This window comes from Sinocyclocheilus grahami, unplaced genomic scaffold (genome assembly GCF_001515645.1).
Source record: "Sinocyclocheilus grahami isolate Dianchi unplaced genomic scaffold, SAMN03320097.WGS_v1.1 scaffold346.1, whole genome shotgun sequence".
NCBI classification, from domain to species: domain Eukaryota; kingdom Metazoa; phylum Chordata; class Actinopteri; order Cypriniformes; family Cyprinidae; genus Sinocyclocheilus; species Sinocyclocheilus grahami.
In genome coordinates, this window is record NW_015505525.1 from 1710514 (window position 1) to 1736426 (window position 25913).

General features: G+C 35.9%; 2 protein-coding genes and 2 pseudogenes across 7 annotated transcripts in view; 1 reads left to right on the top strand and 3 right to left on the bottom strand.

Annotated features, from left to right (window-relative positions):
• Positions 1 to 1239: 1239 nt before the first annotated feature.
• On the bottom strand, positions 1240 to 2250 carry fgfbp1b (fibroblast growth factor binding protein 1b). Its single transcript, XM_016228952.1, has 2 exons — positions 2217 to 2250; positions 1240 to 2049 (listed from the first exon to the last, which is right to left on the bottom strand). The coding sequence occupies exon 2, from the start codon at positions 2026 to 2028 to the stop codon at positions 1411 to 1413; it is 618 nt and encodes a 205-aa protein (XP_016084438.1). The 5' UTR covers positions 2029 to 2049; positions 2217 to 2250; the 3' UTR covers positions 1240 to 1410.
• Positions 2251 to 5801: 3551 nt separating this feature from the next.
• On the bottom strand, positions 5802 to 7242 carry LOC107548303 (fibroblast growth factor-binding protein 2-like; annotated as a pseudogene).
• A 1398-nt stretch (positions 7243 to 8640) lies between these two features.
• On the top strand, positions 8641 to 14997 carry LOC107548304 (zinc finger MYND domain-containing protein 10-like; annotated as a pseudogene).
• An 832-nt stretch (positions 14998 to 15829) lies between these two features.
• The window catches only part of prom1b (prominin 1 b), a 34893-nt gene continuing 24809 nt past the window's right edge, over positions 15830 to 25913 (bottom strand). For 2 of the 6 annotated variants that reach the window (XM_016229039.1, XM_016229038.1), the window contains 17 exons: positions 25634 to 25786; positions 25351 to 25474; positions 24095 to 24198; positions 23557 to 23641; positions 23299 to 23445; positions 23151 to 23222; positions 22145 to 22237; positions 21482 to 21499; positions 21061 to 21114; positions 20793 to 20873; positions 20502 to 20570; positions 20312 to 20401; positions 19264 to 19379; positions 18716 to 18787; positions 17690 to 17822; positions 17128 to 17163; positions 15830 to 17014 (listed from right to left, as the gene is read on the bottom strand). In XM_016229039.1, coding sequence (XP_016084525.1) covers positions 17753 to 17822; positions 18716 to 18787; positions 19264 to 19379; positions 20312 to 20401; positions 20502 to 20570; positions 20793 to 20873; positions 21061 to 21114; positions 21482 to 21499; positions 22145 to 22237; positions 23151 to 23222; positions 23299 to 23445; positions 23557 to 23641; positions 24095 to 24198; positions 25351 to 25474; positions 25634 to 25786 — 1348 coding nt within the window. In that variant the 3' untranslated portion in view covers positions 15830 to 17014; positions 17128 to 17163; positions 17690 to 17752. Of the gene's footprint in view, positions 17015 to 17127; positions 17164 to 17689; positions 17823 to 18715; positions 18788 to 18855; positions 19380 to 20311; positions 20402 to 20501; positions 20571 to 20792; positions 20874 to 21060; positions 21115 to 21481; positions 21500 to 22144; positions 22238 to 23150; positions 23223 to 23298; positions 23446 to 23556; positions 23642 to 24094; positions 24199 to 25350; positions 25475 to 25633; positions 25787 to 25913 lie in introns of those variants that run through there. The other 4 variants (XM_016229042.1, XM_016229041.1, XM_016229040.1 and 1 more) reach the window with 3 other exon arrangements.

Below are 25913 nucleotides of genomic sequence, written 5' to 3' on the forward strand. Positions count from 1 at the left end.
AGTCAACACACACACACACACACACACGTTTACACACACACACACTTCCATGTTTTATTGGGACTAGGCGTAATGGTTTTGTGCAAACTGTATTTTCTATCCCTTTACCTTAACCCTACCCCTAAACCTAACTTTCTGTATTTTTAGATTAAAAAAAAACATTTAATTCTGTGTGACTGTTTCCTCATGGGGATCCAAAAATGTCCCCACAAGGTTTAAAATGTATGGTATTACTATACTTGTTGGCTCATTTGCTCCCCATAACATAGGCAATACCTGGTAAACACACACACACACACACTGACAGAGAACGAGAGAGAGAGACCTGTTTGGAATCTGTGGTTACCTTATCTCTTCCGCTGCTCCACAGACAATGAAAGTTCATGTGTGTGTGTGTGTGTGTGTGTGTGTGTGCGTAGGGGAGGGTTTTTAGAATATTAGGATCTGACAACACAACATCCTCAAAAGCTTATCATGAACAGGACGTTTCGTGTGGTTAAAATTTGGATAAGGTTTATCACTTGTTTAGGCTGATTATATTTTTGTGTGATTTTTACTATATTATATAATTTTTAAATTCCCAAATGAAAATCCAAATAAAAAATGCTTTTTTTGTTAATCATCTCTGCCTCAAAGCTGCATTTTAGAAAACAAGCTTGTATTAAATGAAACATCGTGTGGTCATTTCACAAGAATGGGGCGTCTTTCAACACAGATACTTCAAAATATTTATTTTGCATGTCATAAATACAGTTACAATGCAGTGAGTCTTGTATTTTACAGTAGACTGACGAAAATAGGCTACATTTGCTGTGTAACAGCATCTGGATAATAAAACGAGATGCATGATGATGAAGGTGATAGTGAGGATGAAACATCATTAAATGTATTATTATGAGAAACACATGTACATATTTGCAAATTTAACTGTTAAAGCACAAAATTAAAAATGATTTAAAGGGCCTATATCTTCCCCCTTTTTAAAATCAAATTCATTGAAAGATATAAAACAACTGATTTATAGCCTAATAACCATAAAAGTAGCAACAAAAAGCCACTGGGGTCGTCGTACCCTAGGGGTCTATTTAAACTTTTCACTTCGAAATAAAAATAACTCCAAACATCTAAATTATGTATTTTTCCTACATCCCTCAAAATGCCCCTTTAATAAATAAATGAAAACATAATATTCAACATAATATAAATAGACATATCACTATTATCCGATTAAATGTCATCATTAAAAACTGTAAATGTGTCAAGAATAAATTTAGTGCCACTATGGTCAAGGCAAAAACTGCATTTTTGTGTTTACAATAAAAAACGCGATGCTTTACAACTTTAAAATCAGTAGTAGCCTATAGCAGTACCCACAAACGCACACATACACGTCGAGTAAAGCGCGCACGTTTAGCAGTCTCCGCTCTGGATTACAGTGAAGAGAAACGCGCAGAGACTTGCCCAGGAATCTCCGCACTTCTCTTTAGCTACCTCGCTGTGGTCAATGCGCTCCGTGCACTGTCGCTTAGTGTCCGGAGGCGTTGTGTTCGTGGCTATCGGCGTCTTCTCTGTCTTGGGGGGTTTCGCTTGGGACGTTTCGGAGAGTTTGAAATGCGCATCCAGCGGCGCGCGTTTACACATGCCCGCTCGGATCATTGCGCGCGGATCCGCGCAAAGTTTCTTCTGCTTTTTAACTGATCTGGCGATCTGTTTCCAATAGCCCTCGGGATTAGACCCATATTCGGTGCACGTCGCGGGCTTGGCAGTATATTTACAGGTGAATCCATCCCCGTTTCCAGGCTTACATGTAACAGTCATGGTGTACTTGTCCTCTCCGCGTGCCACCCACGAGCACTGCGCCTTGTCCTTGGTTGTGAACTTTGCTTTTTGTACGGAAATGTTATTATCACCTCGGTTCTCCTGCCTCCTTCCTTTCCTCCCCGCTCCCTTAATGCTTTCAGCAGTGAAGATGAGCTGTGAAAGACACGCGAGGAACAGCAGGAGCGCGAGAGTCCCACGGAGAGACATTTCCTTCAGAGACGCAACGATCTAAGAAATGTTAATTATGAGATTAAATAAGCCTACGATATTATGTCCTTTCTTACATTTTAGTATATATACGTACTTATAGTAAATAGGTCATATCTTTTTATAAGGTAAAAAATATATATCTCATATAGGACTTTAATTTTCAGCAAAAAGTTAATTGATCTTACCAATAAGAGTTGCGAGGACAGATGTTTGATGAGATTCCCTGACTAGTTAACGTCAAAATGAACTCACTCCTGGTATTTATGTCAAGTGACACACCCACTTACTACAGGACAATCAGATTCTTTCACACGAGAAAAGCCCTTTAATGAGCTCTTGCACACATGCAGGAATCCATTGCTTACGTCATTCATATATTTGCATGTGTTCATTTGGCTACATTTAAAAATGTTACTTTTTAGAGGGGACTTAACTAAAAGATAGGAATTGCATAGCTGCCATGTCCTTGGGTCTGAGGCTTTTTATCCCTTGAGTTTAAGTACCACAGGTTTTGTATTTCTTTTTGGAACTGATTGATCATAGGCTTCATTGGTCTGAGTTTATGCACCTCAGATTTTGAGTGAAATAAAAAGCATTTTTTGTGGATAATGTTGGCAATGTTCACCATAATGTTGAAAGAAGCCAAGATCGAATCCAATATTTGTTGTTAATATAACATAATGACAATCCTCTCTGGATCAAATTTGCCAGAACACAACATAAGGGTTATTAAAATATTAAAGTAGGTGCTGGTTCATGCTCAAAAACACTACATTTCATAAAAAAAAATGGATTATGGGCCCAGAACCCCTAAATTGAGAGCAAGGTTCTGCAACTGTAAAACGGATACAAACATATTGCATTTGGATGTTTGCCAATAATTTACAATTATATGAACTACAATAATAAAATACAGTAAATGATCATTGCCTGTAAATACAACAATTGCAGTTCACAATTGTAGTAATAATTAATTTGAGATTTTTGGCAGATGAGGAGACAGGTAGTAGCAAGAAGTAAGAGGGGGCAGCAAAAGTTTCTCATTCTTTCCAAAGTATGTATGGTATTGTGTTTATGGTATTTATTTTTTTATTTTTTATTTCTTCCAAACAGCTGGTCCCCTGGGGCCTCACAAGACCACAACCTGTTCCTGAATTCCATGTATGAGTCATGGTTAAGCATGCTCTATGGCTGCATATACTTAACACCATTATGCTTGTGTAATATGTCCTGGTATGTAAAAATATATGTTAAAGGGTCATTGTGAGTGGGCACTCATGTGATAGGGGTGAGGGGTCCCATGTGATTGTGTCTTTATGACCTAATTCTATAGCTTAACCCGCCACTCTACCCCGTCTCTCTTAATATCAGTTTAATGTGCTTTATTGATTATTTTGTTCATATTTCATTTGCACACACACAGTGTAAAATAAGTAATAGTACAACAACAGTAGTGCAATAAAAATCATGAAGTGTTAGTAACTTATGGAACGTTACCTGGAGTTTAATTAATTTAGGTCACTTTTGAAGGGGAGGGGGTTAGAAATGGGGTGCGGAGAGACAGAAAGCCGGACTGAGAGGGTTTAAAAATGTATTTGTATATGCATTAATGTTTTTACATTATTAAATATGAACTAAATTTGAAATAAAATAAATCATAATTTAACTGAAATATATATACGTATATATGCACACTGGAATTTTGTTTGAGTCATGAACAATGAGTCATCCATGAAAGTCCAATTTCCTTGTGCATCTTCATTACTTATTTACCAAGGGATCAAGAGATGAAGAGAAATTTTACAACCAAGCAATATTTTCTTTGTAGTTATAGCTACATCAGTGTTAGTTATCAGTAATGTATAATGATCTCTCATTATACATTATATATGATCTCTCACACATGCATTGATAAAGCCAAATGTGCATTAATGAATGCTGATGGTTTTTATTCATACTGAATTGATATTGAAAATATTGGTTTTTATTGATACTGTGCATGTGTCTGGTGGAGAAGCTCATGAGCTCATCTTGGAATTCCATCACAAAAATGGTTTGGTGCTTATTGATTTGGTGACCATTATTCCACTATGACCAATTTTACAGGAAGGGTCTGGGCTGAGTTAGCGGATATGAGATTCCAGGTTTTTGCAAATTTGCTTTATTAAAAAAATATATGGTTGGACTAATAATATTTTGATGGTGCTAAATGATATAGTATAATATAGTTAATGAATTAATGAGGCACTTGTGCCTCACTGAAAAGGCTGTGGGGAATTTAAGGCAGAAAATATTGTGCAACACTGACATAGAGCATGAGTTGTGTCTGGAGGGTGTGTTTGTGTTAGGCAGGTGTGTCAGCTTCCAGCTGTGCAACATATTCAAATCATAACATTTGGGATCTAAGGGATTTGAGCTCTTTGTAATATACATGCATTCTTCTTTCTTTTGGTTAAATGTTTGCTGAGAGCTTATGGAATATACTATAATAATAAAAAAGAAGCTGTCTATCATCATGGCAGTGTGACATTTAGAAATTCCAGTCTGTTTTTGTAGCTCTAGGGTTTAAGGTTTGGCTGATTAGCACAGCCCCATTAGCCCCTGCTAGCAGATGACTTAAAGGGATAGTCTACTCATAATTTACTCATGTCATTCCAAAATGTGTGCATATCTTTCTTCTGTTGAACCAAGCTGAACACAAAAGAAGATAGAAAGTTGATAACCAAACAGTTTTGGTTCTCCATTGACTTCCAGTGTATTTTTTGTCAATGCACCGAAATGTTTAGTGGCCAGCATTCTTCAAAATATCTTCTCTTGTGTTTCACAGAAGAAAGAAAGTCACACAGCTTTGGAACAATAAGAGTGAGCATAATGACAGAATTTTCTTTTTTGCATAGACTCTCCCTTTAACTATGTTATTTGGCATTAAAAGTATCTTTCTCCATTGACTGACATTCAAATTAGCAGTGTATTCTGACTAAATATAAATATACATTTTTACAAGCAAAATATAAGTTGCTAATGTTAAATTATAGTATAGGAGATGTTTTACCAGTGTCCGATTCTATTTTGAGGGCTTTTAAAATTGCTGCCTTATACTGGCCCTCCATTAAAAAAACATTAAATTCATATGGGTTTTGTAGCCAGTTAATCTGAGTCTTTTTAAATGACATGCATCATTGCCCCCTAGTGGTGTTGATGTGCTCTGACATGTCGAGTGAAACAAAAATCATACTAGTTGGGTTTGGAACTGCACTCCCACTATTTTTGTCATCTTCTAGAGAATTATGATCATTTTTAATGATTTTTGTTTATTAATATTTACTTGGAATCTTTGCTAATCAACCTATATCAGCTCAGAATTATTTTTTTTCCTGAAAAGAATTTAGTTGTAAATTAACATGCAAGTAGAACATGAGATTAAGAGTATTCTAAATGCTCAAACTCGGATTTATATGTAATTCTTGAGACTATTATTGTGAAAAATGTGTTCTAACACAATTATTGTTCTTGTGTGCATCACTGCATGTCTACTTAATTGCATTATCTACTTTAATATGAATACAAGCACAAAAAAAGTTTAAAAAATGATTTTTATTCAGACACGACACACAGAATTATGAAATGTTTTTTATTAAACAACATATTACAAATTTCTTTCTTTAATTCATGTTGTCTCTTAGCATGTACACTGACTCACACTAGAAAAACACACAAAATCACAAAAGTACAGTTATAACCACATTTCAGCATGCACACACACACACAAAGCCGCGGTCTCTGGAGAAAACACTTGGCCGGTGGTCAGACAAATCAAAATTTTCTGACACTACTAACCTACAAAGAGGAGAAAAGATTAAAATATGAGCAACAATGGATAGAAATAATACACTTCTATAACCAATTTTATTTTAGCTATTTTGGAAAAATGCGGAGGTGTAACATAAATATCCTGTTGAAATTTGGCAGGTGCTGGGTGTGGGTGTAAAGCAGTGGTTGATGATTCATTAAGTTAGCTTTCTGTTTACTTTCCACTGCATATATCACAACTTTTCATACTAAAAAGCATCTGAATTGTAGTCTTTCATGTGCTGAATACACACTACTAGTCTTGTACTAGTCCTCAAGCTAACAATTACAGCCAGGAGTCGGTTTTAAGTAAAATACCTGCAGTTTGTACATCAGAGGGATATAGTTCCTTCAAGCTAGTTTATTTACACTACAGTCAGATATAGTTAGTAGATCTTTCTTACACGAGTTAGTTTCCACAAACAATTCTACAAACACTGACTAGTTATTTACTATAAAATGATGTGCTTACCAGAGGTGGTGATTAATTAATTTTGGAACCAGCTTATGAAGTATGCGCAGATGCCCTTGAGACTCTTCCAGCAGTATTCATCTGCCATCTTGGTTGCTTGACTCTCGTCTGCCACAGTGGGTCTTGCTGTGATGGTCTTTACAGGTTTACGTGGTGGAACACTCTTGGTAATGCCAGGCTTGACTGGTTTGGAGGCTGGTTTGGCTGGTTGCTGAGGTTTAGGCTGCTGCTTTGAGCTTGGAGGTTTGGTAGGGGTAATGCTGGACTTGATCTGCTGCTGTTGCTTTTGCTGGTTTGGGGAAGCCTGGGTAGGTTTTGGGATGGAGATTTTGGGCCAAGAGGCATGGAACACCATCTGGACCTCATCTGAAGCAGAGCGGCACATCTGCGGTTTGTAGACCCGTGGTCCCTGGCATGCGTTGTGAAGCTTCCTCATGTTCCACATGATCTGTGTAAAATAATGCCGAGGGTTGTTGCTATATACTCTGCATAGGTTAGGTTTGCCCAGGAAGTCGCACCAGTACGACTTGCCCTTGCTCTTGCAGGAGACACGCAGCCTGGTGAAGTTGGTCTGGCCGGAGACCACCATGGAGCAGCTATCTTTTGCTTTGGTGTTGAAACGAATGGGCTCATCCCAGATGCTTCCTTTCTGCGGCTGCTGCTGTCGACTGTTTTGGGTGCTTTCGATGTGGTTGATGCCGTTCCCCTGGTTACTGCTGTTCTGAGCCTGAGCATTAGTGGCCCAAATAAAACAGACCAGAAGGAAAGCAGCACTGCATATGGTTCTCATGATGGAGGTGTAGAAGGGACTCAGCGAAGGTGTTGGAGGTGCAGGCTGGCTTTATAAATACAAGTCCCACAAAGGGGTCTTTGAGCAGGGCAGAGTGCATACATCCCTCCAGACTGGGGGGCCTCTATAGTCTCCAGTCTGGAGCTGCCTTAAAGAGCTAATTGTAGGAATATTTGGAGAAGTGTGTGTGTGTGTGTGTGTGTGTGTGTGTGTGGGTGCAGGCTGGCTTTATAAATACAAGTCCCACAAAGGGGTCTTTGAGCAGGGCAGAGTGCATACATCCCTCCAGACTGGGGGGCCTCTATAGTCTCCAGTCTGGAGCTGCCTTAAAGAGCTAATTGTAGGAATATTTGGAGAAGTGTGTGTGTGTGTGTGTGTGTGTGTGTGTGTGTGTGTGCGAGCAATTTAGTCTAGATGGGATTGGTGTGCAAGTAATTTTGAGAGTGTATGAGTGTGAAAAAAAGCACTGGCTAGTTTTGTCTGGCATGGTATTTGCAACCTAATCTCACAGGAAAACATAAGGTGCTGATTTTGTATGAATTTGTACGAAATCACATGATGAAATGGTACAAAATTTTGGGGGAAAAAAAGTATGAAGGTCCACCCCTAAACTTAACCATCGCTGGTATGTAAGCATATTGTATGAAAAGGTTCAAATAAGATCATATGAATTAATTCCAAACAAATTAGCCACCAAACTGTAAAATAGTTACAAGCTGCTATGAGATTGTGTTGATCTTTGTGTAGATGGTTTTGTGGTTCGTTTTCCTTGAGTGTGTGTTGATGGTTTGAGGTGAAGGACATGGGTGTGGTTACATTCATGGATCCTTCATGGTCTTCATAATATAATCATACATGCTAACATAAGTGGGCTATTGACTATTGATGTGAAAGACGTTTTAGTTTCAGGAGAAGAGACAAGGAGAGTAATTCACCTGGAACTCATTTATGTTTTGTTCATAAACGTCTGGTTTATGTGAAGTACTACATGTACTAGAATTTAGAATAAAAGAGTGCATAGAAAGAAAAGTTTTGTGCATATGTGTGTTGTTTTATAGAATACTGCCTTTATGCCATTATTCTGCATGTGAGTGTTCTAACAACCTTGTAGTAAATTAAAGACAAAATGTGAGATAACGGCAGTCAGAAGAGAGAACGATGTCAAATTTACCATCCCTCCCATAGACGCTGCATTAGAAACACCCTTGCATTAGTGTTAACTGTTTTGTTTTTTTTGTAATTTGATGCAAAGGTGATATAATACAAAGATTAGTGTTATAAATGTACATAAATTTTTTTTAGAGGATTTACTTCTCTTTTTTTAATTATAGATCAGTGGTCCATAACCAGTCAGTGGTTGAGTTGGATTAGAACTCGTCACTTCCGCACTCAATGTGTACCTGTAATAGTGACGAAACGGAAGTCGTTATCCGCGCTGTTATGTCTATGACGAAAACATAAAACATTTACATTATACAGTAGAGGGCTTTCAAAAGCGATGGATTCAGTACTTCTGCAGGGAGAAGCCGTAGGTTATATTCAAAGTTTGGAGAAGATGTCATTGCGCAATATCGGAAGCCCAAGGTACGGGCATATCTAAAAAAGGACAGGTGTTGTGCCGAATTCTGCACCCCTGCCAGATTATGCACCCCCTCATTGAAGTCGCTACCTGATTGCCTAATCCCAACCCCACCCCTAATCCTAACCCCTCCCCCACACCTACTCCTAAACCTACCAATACTAGGGGGTGCATAATTTGGCAGGGTGCAGATTTCGGCACTACACCTGTAAACTAAGATAAACAGGTTTAATCTAAAGTTTACCGATGCCATTCCGTGTATGCTTTTTTTCTTCTTCTTCTAAAGGTGGTTTCGTCAACATGAATACATTGAGAAGCTGAATATGCAAGCTAATCTGAATGCCAGTGCCAATCAGGAGGAATTCATAAAAGACCTCTTTGTTTCTCTTGGAAAGGTAATGAAATTATGATTTTTAATTCTGCAAGTCAGTATAGACGTTTCTAATGTTGCGAAAGATTTTAAATATTGTTCTTTTGCAAAATAAACAAGCATACGCACACCATATGAGGTGCAGGTCAGAAGACACTCACTTGCAGATAATTCTTTATTTTACCAACGTTTTGGCAAAACGCCTTTGTCAAGGTATCATTTCTTGTATGGTAAGGAGAGATATAAATAGACAATTATTCACAGGTAACCATCAGGTCTCACTAAACAACAAATATTGAGCACAAAATCCTTATACAGCCACTATAAATATTTACATGTATATTTAGTCATTTAGCAGAAGCTTTCAACACACTTTGTCAAAACACATAGATACTCGTGTTACATTTATATAAATCTCAACCCAATACACATCAACTTGGGACACATCATTTACAAAAAAACAGCTTAGATCAAAATCCACTTTTAAACCATTTGGAGTTAAAGTGTTCACTCTGTGGCTCCAATAAGCCTCCCGTTTCAGACTGAACACTTTGATCAAATAAAAACACCCTTATAGGCAAGAGACTTCAAAAATATTAAAAAGTTTTACCAACCCCAAATGTTTTGAATAGTAGTGTATTACTTGATCATAGATCAGCTTTCCCTCTGGCACATCTTACTCCCATGTTGTGAAAAGGCTTACAGAGATGAAATCATTTCAATGAATGACAGCTGCTGTTGTTGGACTTCTTCCAGATACTCACACTGGTACATGCAATGATACTTACAGAAGTCTGAAAACATAAAGTGTTTCCCATAATTTGCAAACTCCAGGACTTTAATCCAAAGAGCACATTTCTACTCTACATGGTGGTAAGTGGCCTCAGCTTCAAGTTACCAGGCTATGATTTAAATACATTTTCTCTTTGGGTCATTGCATTTTCTCCTAATTTCAGATTCATCATGAAGCTACCATTATAAACCTGCTGGAGACAATTATGTACCACAAGGTAAGCACATCTAATAATACTAATAAACATGTTTTATATATCTGAAAGTGTGATTTAAAACAAATATTTGCAACAAACGTAGATGACCCAAAAACTAAGACCACATTCTAGTATGATAGAATTTAGAATATCTAAAATGTTGGTGTGTTGCACATGCAGGAGTCCAGTGGGGCTGCTGGTGATAGTGTACTTGATTTAGTGGATTACCGTCATCGCAAACTCACATTACTGGCAGGACGCGCTGTCTCTGGAGAGATCCCAACTGGGGCCCGAATTACACACGCACAGATGTCAGACACGGCATCTGTACAGGTGAAGAACACTACAGCAAATATCATTCTAACTCATTCTCATGAGCATAATTTACATTACATTTACCAGAACTTGTACACTGTTTGTTGCAGGATCTGCAAAGACAAAGTGACATGTTAGAGTTTGAAATCGCTATCAAGGCTCTGTCAGTACTGTGCTACATCACTGATCACATTGAGAGGTAACTAAACTACTGGGTATTTAAAGAGACAATATTAAGTGAATAGCTCACCCCCCAAAAAATAAAAAATAAAAAAATCAGCTGAATATTTTCTCCATACAACATATAGATGAGTTTGCTGCTTCTTTAGAACAGATTTGGATAAAGTGCTCACCACTGGATCCCCTGCAGTGAATGGGTGCCGCCGACAGAGTGAGAGTCCAAATAATCCACAAGTAATTCACATGACTGTAGTCTATTAACGTCTTGTGAAGTGAAAAGCTGCATATTTGTAATAAACAAATTAGACATGTGCCGGTATTCGGTAATGCGATATACCACGGTAATGAATATGCACGATATTGTTATCGTGGGCACTTCTAAATACCGTGATTAATTATATATTACAAATTATTCAGAATTTTGAATGCATTTTAAGAATACTTTTCCAGTCAACTGGTCAAAATGCACAACACCGCTGTATGCTGAGTGAAAGAGCATGCGCACTCGGATGTAAACAAGCGCGGACGAGAAGCACATGGCGGAACATGTAAGTGCACTTTCACTCCCTGACAGCAGATGGTGCTAAACTGCAGAAATGCAGCCGTTACCCCGGAAACCCTGTAAACAAAGCAGCGGCAATCAAAAGTTGCAACTGTGTTATTTAATGAGCAAACATGAACTAAGACTTGTAGTTTTTTAAACAAAGATGAATAACTTCTGTAGCAAATGTAGCTATTGCTCATTGTGAATGTTAATGCATTAACTAAGGTTAACTAATGAGGTCTTATTGTAAAGTGATACCTATTGGTCTTTATAGTTCTTTTGCACTTTAATCTGTGTAAAACCGTTTAACTTTATAAATTTTTCTGTATTGCTTTATTGCATTTAAATGTTCAGTTATTTTTGTTATAAGAAATAAGATATTAAACCTGTTATACTGTTATGAAAGCACTTTTTTTTAAAACAAAATTTCAATATTGTGATAATACCATATACCATGATAAAAGCATTAGCAATTAATCGCAACATGAAAATTTGATACCGGCATATCCCTAAGACAAATCCAACAAGACATTTTTAACTTCAAACCGTTTCAGCTAAAATACAAGTTCTCTATCTATAATATTGCTTTCAGCAGTGAAAAAGTTGTCCAATCTGAATCAGAAGAGAAATGTGCACAGATCAAGCTCCGTTTACAAGTGAAAACAGTCCAAATATACGTGGGTTTTTTTTTTACTGGAGGAAGTGTTAATATGGATTATGGACTTGTATTTTTGCCAGAAGTGATGGTTTAAAGTTAAAATGCCGGACTGGAGATGTGTGGATTACCTGTTGAATATTATGATGTTTTTATCAGCTGTTTGGACTCTCATTCTAACGGCACCCATTCACCGCAGAGGACCCATTAGTGAACAAGTGATGTAATGCTGAATTTCTCCAAATCTGTTCTGATGAAACTCATCTACTGTACATCTTTGATGGCATTTTTGGGTGAACAATTTTTTTAAACATTTTACATAGAATAAATAAAAAATACATATTTAAAAACAGTTTTAAACCATATGCCTAGTAATGAATGCTGACATTTCTCCTTTTAATGTAGTTTGGGTTTGAGTGTGCTCTCAAGGATGTTGTGCACTCATAATATGCCCTGTGTGCTGGTACAGCTCGTGGAAAATTGCACCTGGAACGGAGGTTAGTCTCCAAGTTGTACTGTATTTCAAGCATACAGCATATATATTGAATATATATTGAATAATTTTATTAATCATTTTTGATAATAATTTTTATTATTTGTATTTTGTTCCATTCAAGAACCTTTCACAATCACAATACATAAGAATCAAATTACAGAACAGCTGGACACAATGTCAGATAGAAGTGGATCAAACATTTCAATGAGCAGCACATTTATCAGGAAAAGTGCTCATAAACTGTTAAAGAATTTAATTCAGAAAAATCATAATCACAGTTGCAGGTTGGAATTACCATATTTTTAAGAATTTCCATAAACGTCTGCTTCAAACTATCCAAATACCTCCATAGACTTACATTAGAAAAGAGCAAAGCCTTGATTGATAATATGGCAGACAGCAATTGTTGCTAAGTTTGGATTGGTCTGTAACATTTTTGACTACATAGTCTTTTTCTCCCGTGTAGGAAGAACACTGGAAAAATACACAGAGGGGAAGTGGAGAACCGTCCTGCCTGGAGATCAGCTAAAGTTGAGTAAACATGAATGATGGCCAAGTGTGAATGGCTTTACTGAACCTGCTACTCAAACCAGACTGCCAAAAAAAATATGATTTCAATAGTTTTAACAAAACACAGCTCTTAAAGGTAAGATTTTGCACAGGGGCAAAAAATAAAAAAATCGCTGGGTGAGCCAGTATGGGGCTCTTGTAGTATAGTAAATTAGAATATAAAAACATGCCTCCATATTTCAACAATACCAGCTTAATAATATTTCTGTCATGACAACTCTCGGAGGGATTGGCATGGTAGTGTACATGACAATGTTAATGTATTTGGTCTTGGCGGAATAGATCTGCTATGCTGCTGCGGCAGAGCAAGTACTGAGATTTGCAACTGGCAGTACATCCACAACATGCTGCTGTGAGCATGTAATAAATATTGCTGCTGCAAATATAACATACATGAAATAACCCCCATATAGCATACATTAATCACCTCGTAGCAGATCTATACAGGTGGAGCTGGGGAAGGTGGAGGGTTTCTGAAGCAAGCTGCAACTGCTATGGCAAGCACTAGTCATTATTTGAACGTTGAGCAGCGAGCTCATTGGCAAACGATACAGAAGAGAACCAATCAGCTATGCTATGTGATAATGATGTCATTAGGTCAGATTGAGTTAGACCTATCGGACTGCGCCATCTAGAGTTTCATGTCAGAACTCTATATTTTTATGAAACACAAAACAATTAAGGCTTTTAATCAGCTTTATAACATGCTACATGATTGTATTATTCTCGTCTTATATATATATATATATGTATATATATTGTCTATTTATAAAGTATGTCTGTCATGTATATCATATCATTATAATTCTTTCTATCCACCGTTGTGGGTTTTTGACAGAGGTTGTGATAGATCAGTTACCAAATCTACTTGATCTCAAGCACTTTCTCAGTCAACTTGCTGTCACAGATCCAGCAGCCCCTAAAAAAGATCTCATCTTGGAGCAGGTATTCCAGCATACACATACAGTACACAACCAAGTTTGCGGTCAGTAAGATTTAAAAATAAATAAATTGATACTTCTATGCAGCAATGATGCATTACACTGATCAAAAGTGACAGTAAATACATTACAAAAGATTTTTATTTTAAATAAATGCTGAGGTTTTTTTTCTAATCAAAGAATCCTAAAAGTGTTCCTTTTTTTCATAGTACACAGCAAAACTGTTTTCAACATTGATAATAATAAAAAAATGTTTTGAGCAGCAAATCAGCATATCAAGATGATTTCTGAAGAATAATATTCAGCTTTGCTATCACAAGAATTAAGTACATTTTAATATATATTAAAATTGATATTAAAATAGAACACAGTTATTTTAAATTCTAATAATATTTCAGAATATTAGTGTTTTACTCTATTTTTGATCAAATAAATGAAGCCTTGATGAGCATAAAATACTTTCAAAATATTTTAAATCTTACCAACCTAAAATTTTGGAACAACAACAACAAAATTCTTGTTTGTTTAGTTACCAGAGATATGGAATAATATTGTAACGAAGAACAGCAACAAGTGGAAAGCCATTGCTAAATACCAAGTGACACAGGTTTTCAACCCCTCTGAAAGTGAATTAAGAGAACAAGCTAGCAGGTGAGGTTTGATGTCTATCTGGAAATGTCCTTCGTAAGGAATGAGGAGATGCAGTTATAAAATGTTAGTCTAACAGTATGCGTATATACTGTATAATTGTTTATTTGCGCCTTTCTGATCAGGTTGGCTCAAACATATAATCTGGATGTGATGGAGCATTTAATCCCAGACAAACCCAAGTGTGGAGCCTGTGGAAGAACAGGTGCAAAACGCTGCTCCCGCTGTCAGGGAGAGTGGTATTGCAACAGGTATAACAACACGTGTTTGTTTTATGACAAAATTATTCAGTATTTCAGAATTGGCCACTTTAACTGAGTAATAAATTACTTTACTATACTAATTCCTTAATTTATAAGGTAGATGAAGAGAAGGGTAATATACTGTACAATAATTGCCCCTTAAATTTTGGCTTTGCCATTATTTGTTCAGGATTATATTATCATTTATAAATCTATTTGTCTGGACTTTCTTTGTAGAGAGTGTCAGGTGAAACACTGGCCCAAACACAAGCCTGCATGCAGATGCCATACAAAAACTACAGGAGGAGCCCAACATCAGCAGGTGAAGTACAGGACTAATAAATAAAAGGGCTGAGAGAGTGATGCTGGGGGACACACAAGTTCATAAGAACACATCCACTATGAAACTGGACACTGATGGAAAAGGACAAAAAGATACAAGAAACTGTTCCTGACAGTTCTTTCCTTAGCTGTTATATGTTTGTATATTGTTTATTTGAAGAAGGTAAAAAGATCATTCCTGTAAGAAAGCTTTCATACATATTCTTTGTAAATTTATGATTTTATGAACATGCTTATAAATGACATCATTTATTAACAATAGTCACATTTTAGTTGATTAATAACTGTATCACTGTAATCTTTAAAGATAATATTTAAAGAAAATTAACTGAATTAATGGCTAAACTACACTTGACATGCAAGCACATTGATTTTTACTGAAAAAATGTTATTGCATCTGTTGTAAATGACTTCCTTTGTTTTGAAAAAAAAAAGGAGAAATTTTGGACAATATTATTGCCACTGTTTTCTATGCAGTTACAATGAATGGTGACAGGATCTTTCAATCTTTAGGGATATTAACGTTAACCAAAACTAGAAGAAAATAAAAAAACTAACAAACATTTCTGTTACTTTAAAGATGAACTGAAATAATATGTGGGAAAACAAACTTATTTCAGCTAGTTGCCAATGCAACATTTCTCATGTTCATTAGCCTGCCCTAAATTGTTGTACTAAAACAACTAAAATGAAACTGAAATGAAACTATATAGATATTTAAATATTAAAAATACATATTACTATATACTAAAATAAACCTGTTACACTAAAAAAGGATGCAAAAGTGGCATACATTTATTTAATATATCTGTACCTTTTACAAAACACAAACCATTTTGAGCTGATTGTTTTTATTGTAACACAGCCTCCAAGTTCCAGTGGGATTAACATTGTAAAAATCCAAAACACTTGGTACAAGTGCCTTTGAGTCTCATAATATCGGTGACAACAAGACCCTGGGGATCTGTACTGTACAACTGCCAAAGAACATGTGCATACAGTGGCACACAGTAGGCCATGAGAGAGATTTGTGGGTATCGGTAATGGTTTTGGAATTTAGTTTAAATTTCATTCACAACCTTTTTTGGTGTATGAGAAAAACCTTTGGTTTATACAGTAGAGGACTATGTGGAATTGTATGACCACTGTATGCTGTACTGATACCTGCATTTTAAGAAATTACAGTACATTACAAACTAAACATATTAAGCTATTTTCAGTTTCTTGTATTGAAGTAGACACAAAAAGAAAATCAAATACGTAAGACACTCAAAAGAAGAAAACAGAAAGACAAGAACAAGACACAAAAAAATTAATTGATCTATAATAGTCATTTGTTTTTAGTGATGTAATTATTGTCTTGTATCAAAAGTACTGATATTTGAAACATATACAGTAGGATCAATCAGTCTTTTAGGACATTGAGCCTTTTCCAGTGCATCCAACGTAGTTATCAAATTTCCTCTTACTAAGAGACCTTTCGGAAACTAATACTTGATTCATTCATTGAACAACAAAACGTACAAAAAAGTAACATTTCACAGAAGAACTGAAAAGATAAATTGATAAATGAAGAACTTCACTTTCTACTGTAAATACTTCAGAAACTGCTTTGACCTTCAGACTTGAGATGTTTGGTTCAGAAACACCATTTCATGGTTTCATGATCAATAACCGACAAGACAATATCACACTGCACAGACTGACATCACAGACCTTTCTTGCCCCTTTATATCAAATGATAAAAAGACCAATACAAAATCTAGATGTACCCACAATTGTCTAAAGGACATTTTATAAAACAGATATTAACAAAATACATACAAAACTTGAAAGTGTATAAAAAGAACATATTGCTGTTTACCATGTATGATTAGGGTCTAAGTATGCATTGTTAGAAACTGGAATAAACTTATTAATTCAATTTTCACTGATTATATTCCCTTTTTTCCGTCTTCGGTTGTCGTCCTCAGAATCTTAATTAAGAATGACAATCCCTGACTAAAAACAAAACACCAATCAGTTAATCAATCAATCAATGTAGACTGAAAAAATACATTAAAATCTTAAAAGCTTGAGGTACCATAACATGTGACAGAGTGTGATTGTCTTACCTGCTAAACTCTCTTTAGTTCCAGTTCTCAGTACCACTGTAGAAGAAAAAGAAGAACATTTTACTCAAATGTCACAGAAACGACAATATTTCCAATGGCTTAATTTATACAAAGATGGAGAGCAAGCTTTAAATAGTCAAAGATCAAGCAGACATGGAAAGTCATGCAATGTTACATGTTAGCGGAAGAATATGTGAAAGATCAGTGACAACACGTATGATTTCAGTGAAACATGAATTGAAAGTAACTATGAGGAACATACACAGGACTGTGTAGAACATGGAAAGATGGTGAATTCCTGATGTATGACAGAGAAAAGTAGAAATCGATGGAAAGAAGGACAACAAATGTCTTAATAAAGTAATGGTGGTTGACCATGAATGAATACAAAGTGATTTGAGATGTCAGTTGAGAAGTTGAGACATAAAGCAGAAATTTTAAAACAAGATGAACACTGACATGAACAAATGTGTTTTCAGAGGAGACGTATGGACATATAAATGCAAAGACAGAAAGAAGGTCAATAAAAAGAGAACAGATGAACTGTTGAAAGGTTTTGTACCTGTAGGATGCATATACGGTTGCATACCCCGTGTGAAAGTGTGTTTGTGTGAGTGAATTTGTGTCACCAGTCAGGCTGTCTTGGGGGGGCTGAGGCCCGAGGATACCACCTCATTGTGTCATAGGATGGATAGCTGAAAGAAATCCAGGTTAACTGTGAAAACGGTTTTAGTTTTGAAAGTTTGGAATGGCAGTGTCATTTGGACAGATCTAAACAAAATATATCTTTCAATTAGCTCCAAAAAAAGAACCGAAAACTGTCATGCGGTGGATGGATAGAGATGGATGCTGGGGAAAAAATATCATGCTATTACATTATTCGCTATGCGTGCATTTCATTTAGTTTCATTAAATTTGAATTATAGAAACAGGTTAATGAATTATAGAAACAGATCAATTAATTTTGGGGGTATCAAAACAAGTCCACCCATTTAGAAACTCATGCAACTATTTTCATACTTTGACCAATAAAATCTAAATACATGTAAAAAAACATTAAAACCCTAACCAGAGTTTTACATGCTAAAGTAGAATATTGTCATGTACAGTATGAAAGACACATATCTGTTCATTTGTAAACCTATCAAAATATATATTGTATATATTAATAATAGAATCTTATAATCATATTTTTGGTGTCCAAAGTCAGCTCATGTTGATATCACATGCATACTGTACATATAGATGCACATGCACACAATTGACTTCAGCTACACTCTTAAAAATAAAGGTGCTTCACGATGCCATAGAAGAACCTTTTTGTCTAAATGGTTCCATAAAGAACCTTTAACATCTGAAGAACCTTTCTGTTTCACAAAAGGTTCTTTGGGGTGAAAGAAGGTTCTTCAGATTATAAAAAGGTAAGAAAGAGATGGTTCTTTAAAGAACCTTTGACTGAATGGTTCTTTGTGGAACCAAAAATGGTTCTTCTATGGCATCGCTTGAAGAACCTTTTGAAGCACCTTTATTTTTAAGAGTGTAATACTGATTTTATCATGCAGAGATGAAGAGGTGGAATAAACTCTACCTGCTCATCACAGGGTTGTTTATGCCATTTAAAGACTCATTATGATAACCACTTACAACAACATCCATACTACTGTAAATGAAACAGTGAATGTAAACATTAGTTGCTTATAAAATGATCATGAGATGTATGATTTACAGTAAGTAGAGTGACAAGATTTCAGTGAAAAAAAAGTATAAAGATTAAGGTATTTAAACATTTCAATGTGCAATGGTAAGTTAAAAATTAAAGATGCAGATGAAAAGATGAAAAAGTACAAGTGGTTTGTTATCAGAATGTGAACAACTGGAGAATATGGAAAATAAGAGTGGAACTTGAGGTTCTAAGAGACTTAAGATGATTCTTAAAAGAAGGAAACAAAGTTGTTTCAAACATGTGGAATGAAAGTCCTCCTTGAATCTTAAAAATGAAAAGGTTTTCAGTTTAGCTGCAGTTCTTAATGTGATGTCTTTTAGAAAAGCTGCCATATTTCACTTCACATACAGTATGACAGGTAGTGCAGTCTTGTGGTGATTCAGTCTAAATGCAGCAAGTATGTATGCACTCACTCATCATAGACGTCTTCAGTGTCCATCCTGCGGTAGAATTTGCCGAGTTTTACCGACATGATGATGCTGGGAATGAGTAACAAACAGCATCCTCCCAGACCAAACCAGAATGTGTTCTAAAACGCACAATAAACAGCTCATATAAATAATTTTCTTGAAATTACACAGGCATATATGAACACACATACTGTATGAAATTTTTGGTGTGAAAAGTGAGTGTGTGTTTGCCTTTGGAGTATATTCTGTAAGTTCATGGTTTCAGTTCACACAAGCATACGCACTGTGAACACTGAATGTGAACACTGCCAATCTTGTTCTGTGTGTGTGTGTGTGTGTGTGTGTGTGTACAGGTTTATATATCCTGGTGGGGACTTAAACCTGAATACACACAGACTCATGGGGTCTCGTGTCATGGAAATTGAGGTCCCCATGGGTACAAAAGCTTATAAATCATACAGAATGCGTTTTTTGAGAAAGTAAAAATGCAGAAAGTTTCCTGTGAGGGGTAGGTTTAGGTGTAGGGCAATAGAAAATACAGTTTGTACAGTATTATAACCATTATGCCTATGGAGAGTCCCCACAAGGATAGCTGACATGTGTGTACAGGTTTGTGTGTGTGTGTGTGTGTGTGTGTGTGTGTGTGCATGTTTATGTGGTTTATGAGGACACAAATTTGTATAATAACATGGGTATGATATAGGTATTACAATGAGAAGGTGATTTATGAGGAAATTTTCAGTGTCACCGTAATTCAAAAGGCTTATAAATAATTCAGAATTAGTTTTTTTGAAAATCAAAAAATGCAGAAAGTTTCCTGTAAGGGGTAGGTTTAGGTGTAGGGTTTGTGTAGGGCAATAGAAAATACGGTTTGTACAGTATAAAAACCATTACGCCTATGGAGAGTCCCCATAAACCATAAAAACAAACCTGTGTGTGTGTGTTGAGAAACATTCATGCATATTCTGCGCATGTTCATGGTTATATGCAGTATGTTTCGTGAGTGTGGGTTCTTGTATGTGTTGTGTGCAAGCGGTTTTGTATCTCTTACCACTGAGTCAACGATGAAGCTGCAGGCTACGATCTCTAGCGAGTCTATGATGTTGCTGATGGGCTTGCACTGGGCGACCTCCATTTCCAGCTGCACATACAGAGACAGACATTAGTTTAACTGATTAAGTTGCAGTGTTCTATGACAAAGTGCTGCTCTTTTGGATTTTATCTCGTATTAGCATACTCACAGAGTGCTTGACCCACTCCGTATATTGTGAAAAATATCCCACAATGTTCTTAATGAATTTATCTGTCCCCTGTGACATATTAACAACAACACAACAACAAACTGTTAAAAAATATATACATACAGAGCATTTATAACTGACCTATTAAAATATATATAATATCTTCCCCAGTATTGTTGTAAAAAACTAAACATCTTTAAAACAAGATAAATAATGATGGTTGTATAGATCCAGATTAATAATCAGTAAATTAATGAATTAGATTAATAAATGAAATAAATGTATTTGTACCTGTTTGACCACATGTGAGGCATTGTTAGCGATGAGGTACTCTACTGCCTCAATGGCATTCAAGACATTTGTCACTTTAATCTAGAGGAAAAACCATGATGAATATCACATAATTATTAACATGATCTATTTATAAATCTATTTGAATACCTTTCCACTTTTGTAACAGTGTGCAAATGTCATTGCATTACACAAATATCAAAAGCCAAGTACCATTTATTATATAGAAAGTTTTACATAAAGATTTGTGTGTATTTACTGTACTTACAGGTAGTTCTCTGGAAGTTTTCTGAAGCAGTTTAATGCTTTGACTTAGAGTGCCCTACAAGAAAAAAAAACATAGATTATATTTAAATAAATATAAAATACTATATAAATCACTTACAATCTGGTCAACCCTCAAAGAGTCACTGGTTTCTTTCATTCTAATTCTTTTAAATCTTTTCAGTAAGTCAGGCTCAAGTGTGCTCTTTTGAACCCATTTCTTAAGTCACAGAATTACAGTTGCTGAAATATCACACAGAACAAACACAATGAGCCAAAAAGAGGACACTTACACAAACTTGCAAACACAAACATTTACAGAACACATCTGAACTACTAAAGTGGTCCACATTTACTAAAACACAATTTTCAAAAGAACATTATTTTTTTGGATGATCACATCACAGTACCAACTGTTGGCTTACCCTTGCTTTCACAAATTTCTTTGGTTCCATTAAAAAAAGAATAAAGAATAAAGCTTAGAATAACATTTCCTGTGTCCTCATATATAAAACAGCTTGAAAACATACTAAAAAAGTTTTCTATGGGGGTTATTTTTAGGGGTGGGGTTAAGGGATAGTAAATATGACTAGTTCAGTATGAAAACAATTATGCCTATGGAGAATCCCCGTAAACCATATATATGCCAGTTTGTGTGTGTTTGTTTTTGTACCTACAGTACTTAACCATATTTTGGATACAAAGTTGTACCCAGAAATTAGCTACCCCTTACAAAACCTCCTTTTGGGGACATCATCATATATACAAATGGTATAAAAATAAAGTAAATACTTTTTTACATTGTAAAGTTTTCTGTTAGATTTAGGTTATAGTATTTATAACTAGCTGTATTTAAAAAGTGTGTGTGTGTGTGTGTATTTACCATAGCCTGTTCCATTGGCACCACTTTTTCTTTGTGGATCTGTCTTATACTGCTGGCATGACCCTTAAGCGCATTCTCAAGAGCCCCTCGTGGCTGAGAAAGAAGAGAGAGAAAGAAATAGAATTGTCCTTCCATAAACGATTTAGGTTATAGTATTTATAACTAGCTGTATTTAAAAAGTGTGTGTGTGTGTGTGTGTATTTACCATAGCCTGTTCCATTGGCACCACTTTTTCTTTGTGGATCTGTCTTATACTGCTGGCATGACCCTTAAGCGCATTCTCAAGAGCCCCTCGTGGCTGAGAAAGAAGAGAGAGAAAGAAATAGAATTGTCCTTCCATAAAAACACATTAAAATCACTTTCACTTGTTTCCTTAATTTGTCCAATAACAAATTCAGCAGTGGACATACATGCATCACAAGAGAATTAAGATCTGTTTGTATTTTATTTTCTGAAAGTCAGAAACATTTTTACCACATCTTTAACAGCAATGCACGTTGGAAATTTGAAACATTTGGGGAATAAATTGCAAGATGAAATAATCTAAGGCTAATTTCAGAGCTAGAATGTTATTAACCCTAAACAAATACAATTAAATTGTTTTTTAATTATTGCAATATTGTTGGTCAATATGGAAATGGGACTAAAACTGTTGCAGCTGTATTTCTGCAAATTTTTGCAAATTGATATAAATAATTTTCATTCAATAAATATTGAAATGTTTTATTTAGTCACTCTTTGTGTAGATTATATATTAATGGTTTTACAATTTGTATAATGAATTTTTACATTTTAAGATTTAATGGCTGGGTCTGGGTCATCCTCCTACTTTAAAAGGCAAAGACTTACAATAATAAAGGTAGAATTTGACTTATTTAACTACAATATTAACAAACAGGCTCACGTCTCAGACCAACATTGCTGTAAAAGACCCTCAGTCATATTCCCATAAGCACATACACACATTGCAGTGCCACACATCCTGTAGCGGTGTGTTTTCCCCTCATGAATGAAGTGCTTGTGTCCCTCTACACTGGAGGGGAGATCACTATAAAAAGGTTCAAAATGTTCCAGAGACTGGCCTCTGGGTGTTAACTGACGTAACTTAGTTTGATACATGCAGTAAATAATACCTAACCTAATATCTTCAAATATTACACACGAAGTGGCTGGAATCATTACTAACTGAAAGTGATTTGTATTTGACTCACCAGTTGGTCTGCTTGAGCTTCAAGTTCATTTGCATAGGACAAAAGGTCCACAACTGTCACTCCTTTATTCACCTGTCAAACAAATCATTCTCATTAAAATGTCTTGTGTTGTTGTGTCTGTAAGTGTCTGTGAGAGTGTGTTGGTTACCTCAGTTAGATAAGCCTGATAGTCGATATCTCCAATGCCTGTGTTGGCAAAGTCAATGAGGTTATCTTTGCCCTCCTGTTCCAGAAGAAACATCCCCTGGAGATCCACATTCACACTGTTAAATATCTTGGTCAGTTCCGGGTTATACTGTTAAGAAATCACAAACACATGGTTAAAGAATTGATGTCATGCTCAGTATGTAGGTATACACAAAAGTATATTAAATGCTTTTTGTCTTTCTTAAATCCGCTCACGCACCACTGTGGCATTGAGAAACTTGTTGAAGTTGAACTTAGTCTCCAGTTGTAGTGCAGAATATAAACCATTATTCTCATAACAATCTCTATAAGAAGGAAAAAAAGCAAAAAAAAAGAGAATGAACACATCTTCTCACAGAGTAAACAGCCTTCTGTGTCGAATTAATTATTTATTCATGTCATTCCAAAATCATAAGATGAAACTTTGGTTTACCTTAATAACACAAATTATGATACTTTTAATGAAACCTAAGAGAATTCCTTCACTCCACTGAAAGTTAACCAAAACAGAAGACTTGGATTAAACCACATATTGTCATTATTAACTTTTTGAAGTGTCAAAGTTTTAGTGTAATGGACTTTCAGTGGAAGAACAGAAATCTCTCTGGTTTCATTATAAATAGTATCTTCATTTGTATTTTGAAGAAAGTCTTAAAGGTTTGGAATGACATGAGGGCATGTAACTGATGACAGAATAGCTCTTCAAGATTAACTACTTGTAATTGATCTTTAGCATTGATCTTTGCTCACACACTTACCTGTACATACTGCCAATAGTAAGGTCGATGTTTGGGTCTTGAAACAGCATACCAGGAAGAAAGTTCTTTTTGGCAGGATGGACCATATATGGTGTGTCGATGATCTGAACAGCATTTTTTTTTTAAACACAAATTTATGTGTCAAAAAGTTCATTTTCCATATGCTAATCATAAAGATTGGAGATGGTAATTCTGTCATGATTTACAAAAAATACATTTACACATTTGTGTTGTTGCAAACGTGTATGACACCCGCTCACTACATGGACTCTCACACTACACAGACTGTTACACTATACCATGGACTACATTTCCCATCATCCATTGCACTGATTGCACACAACTGTAACCAATCACATGCTCACCTGAAAGCTATTACACACACTATATAAATCAGTCTCACACCACCATTCACTGCTGAGTATTGTTTAGCGTTTATCACTGTTTAGTTGATAGCTACTTTACGGAGCCTGCTCTAGCGTTCCCAGTTTATTCATAGTCTTGCCTTGCCTGTTTTTCTCCGTGTTTTGATTCTTACCTGTGTATTTCGGATTACCCCCTTCGTCTTGCCGTTTGGACTCTGTTTGCCCCTGACTGGATTATTGCTGTGTACCTGGATTATCTCTCTTTGCCTTGCTCTGTTGGATATTGTTCACCGTCGATCGACCCACGCCCGTTTACTGGACTGCTCTTGTGTTTTGCCTGTGTCATACCTGTTCGCTGGTGTTTCGACCCTGCCTGTGTTTGTGACCACGTCTTTTAATAAAAAGCTTGCATATGGATCTGCACGTCTCTCGTCTGCTCCGTTACAACTTGCTAAAATTCATGTATATAACATAAGCCACAAGTAGGATCTTCTAAATTTATTTGAGGTCAGACTCAGAAGTGTTTGTATGTAAATGCTTTGCTATCTATGATCTGAAACTAACCCAGATTTACTTATGAACTACCAACCCCCATTTTTAAACGTTTGCTTAAGCACACACACACACAACCCAAGCTTAACCACAGTTTAACATAAATACAAGGACTCTAGTGTTGTGAGTAATTTAAGAATATACTGGTCTGTTTCTCTTCTCCCTTCCAAAAAAAAACTACACAGGGATGTGCTTTCATCTGTAATTACAAGTGGGCAAGAAGTAACCCAAGATAGCTGATTTACTTATAGTTTTTTTTTTTTGTAAATATAAGCTGTTATCTACTGTTAAACACTAAATCAAATTGTTGTTTCTTATTATAGAGTAGTGAACCAGTACCTTAAAAATCTGTCTGTTAGCCAGCGGCTCACACACAAGCTTCTCTATGTTTCCCCCAACAACAAATGTGGTGACGACAACTCCCATGAGCACCCAGGAGAAGATGAAGCTGAAGCCAACAGAACTGACCATCAAGAAAACCAAACAAAACAAAAAGAATGCAAAATAATTTTAGTATCTAACTTTAACTATCATCAAATATATCTTTTATAAGCACTTTGTGGCAGGGTATTGTGTTATTGTATACAGTATATGTTGTTTTGGTGTTGTCATTGTAACTCACGCCATCAGTAGGTTTCCTCCGGTGTTGGACAGACAGCCACGTGTCGTGGGTGTAGCATTTTTATCATAGCCACATGATCCACACAGCAGACCCAGGAAATTAAATGCCAGAACCAACACAACCATACAGCAAATCACCACACACCCTATCCATCTAAAGACACAAACACAAAGATAAAGACATACTGAGCGAAGGTGAGGGTGTACACTGCATTGGTCTACGAATATTTAGTTTTATATTTAGAAATTAATCATTTTATTCAGCAAGGATGCATTAAATT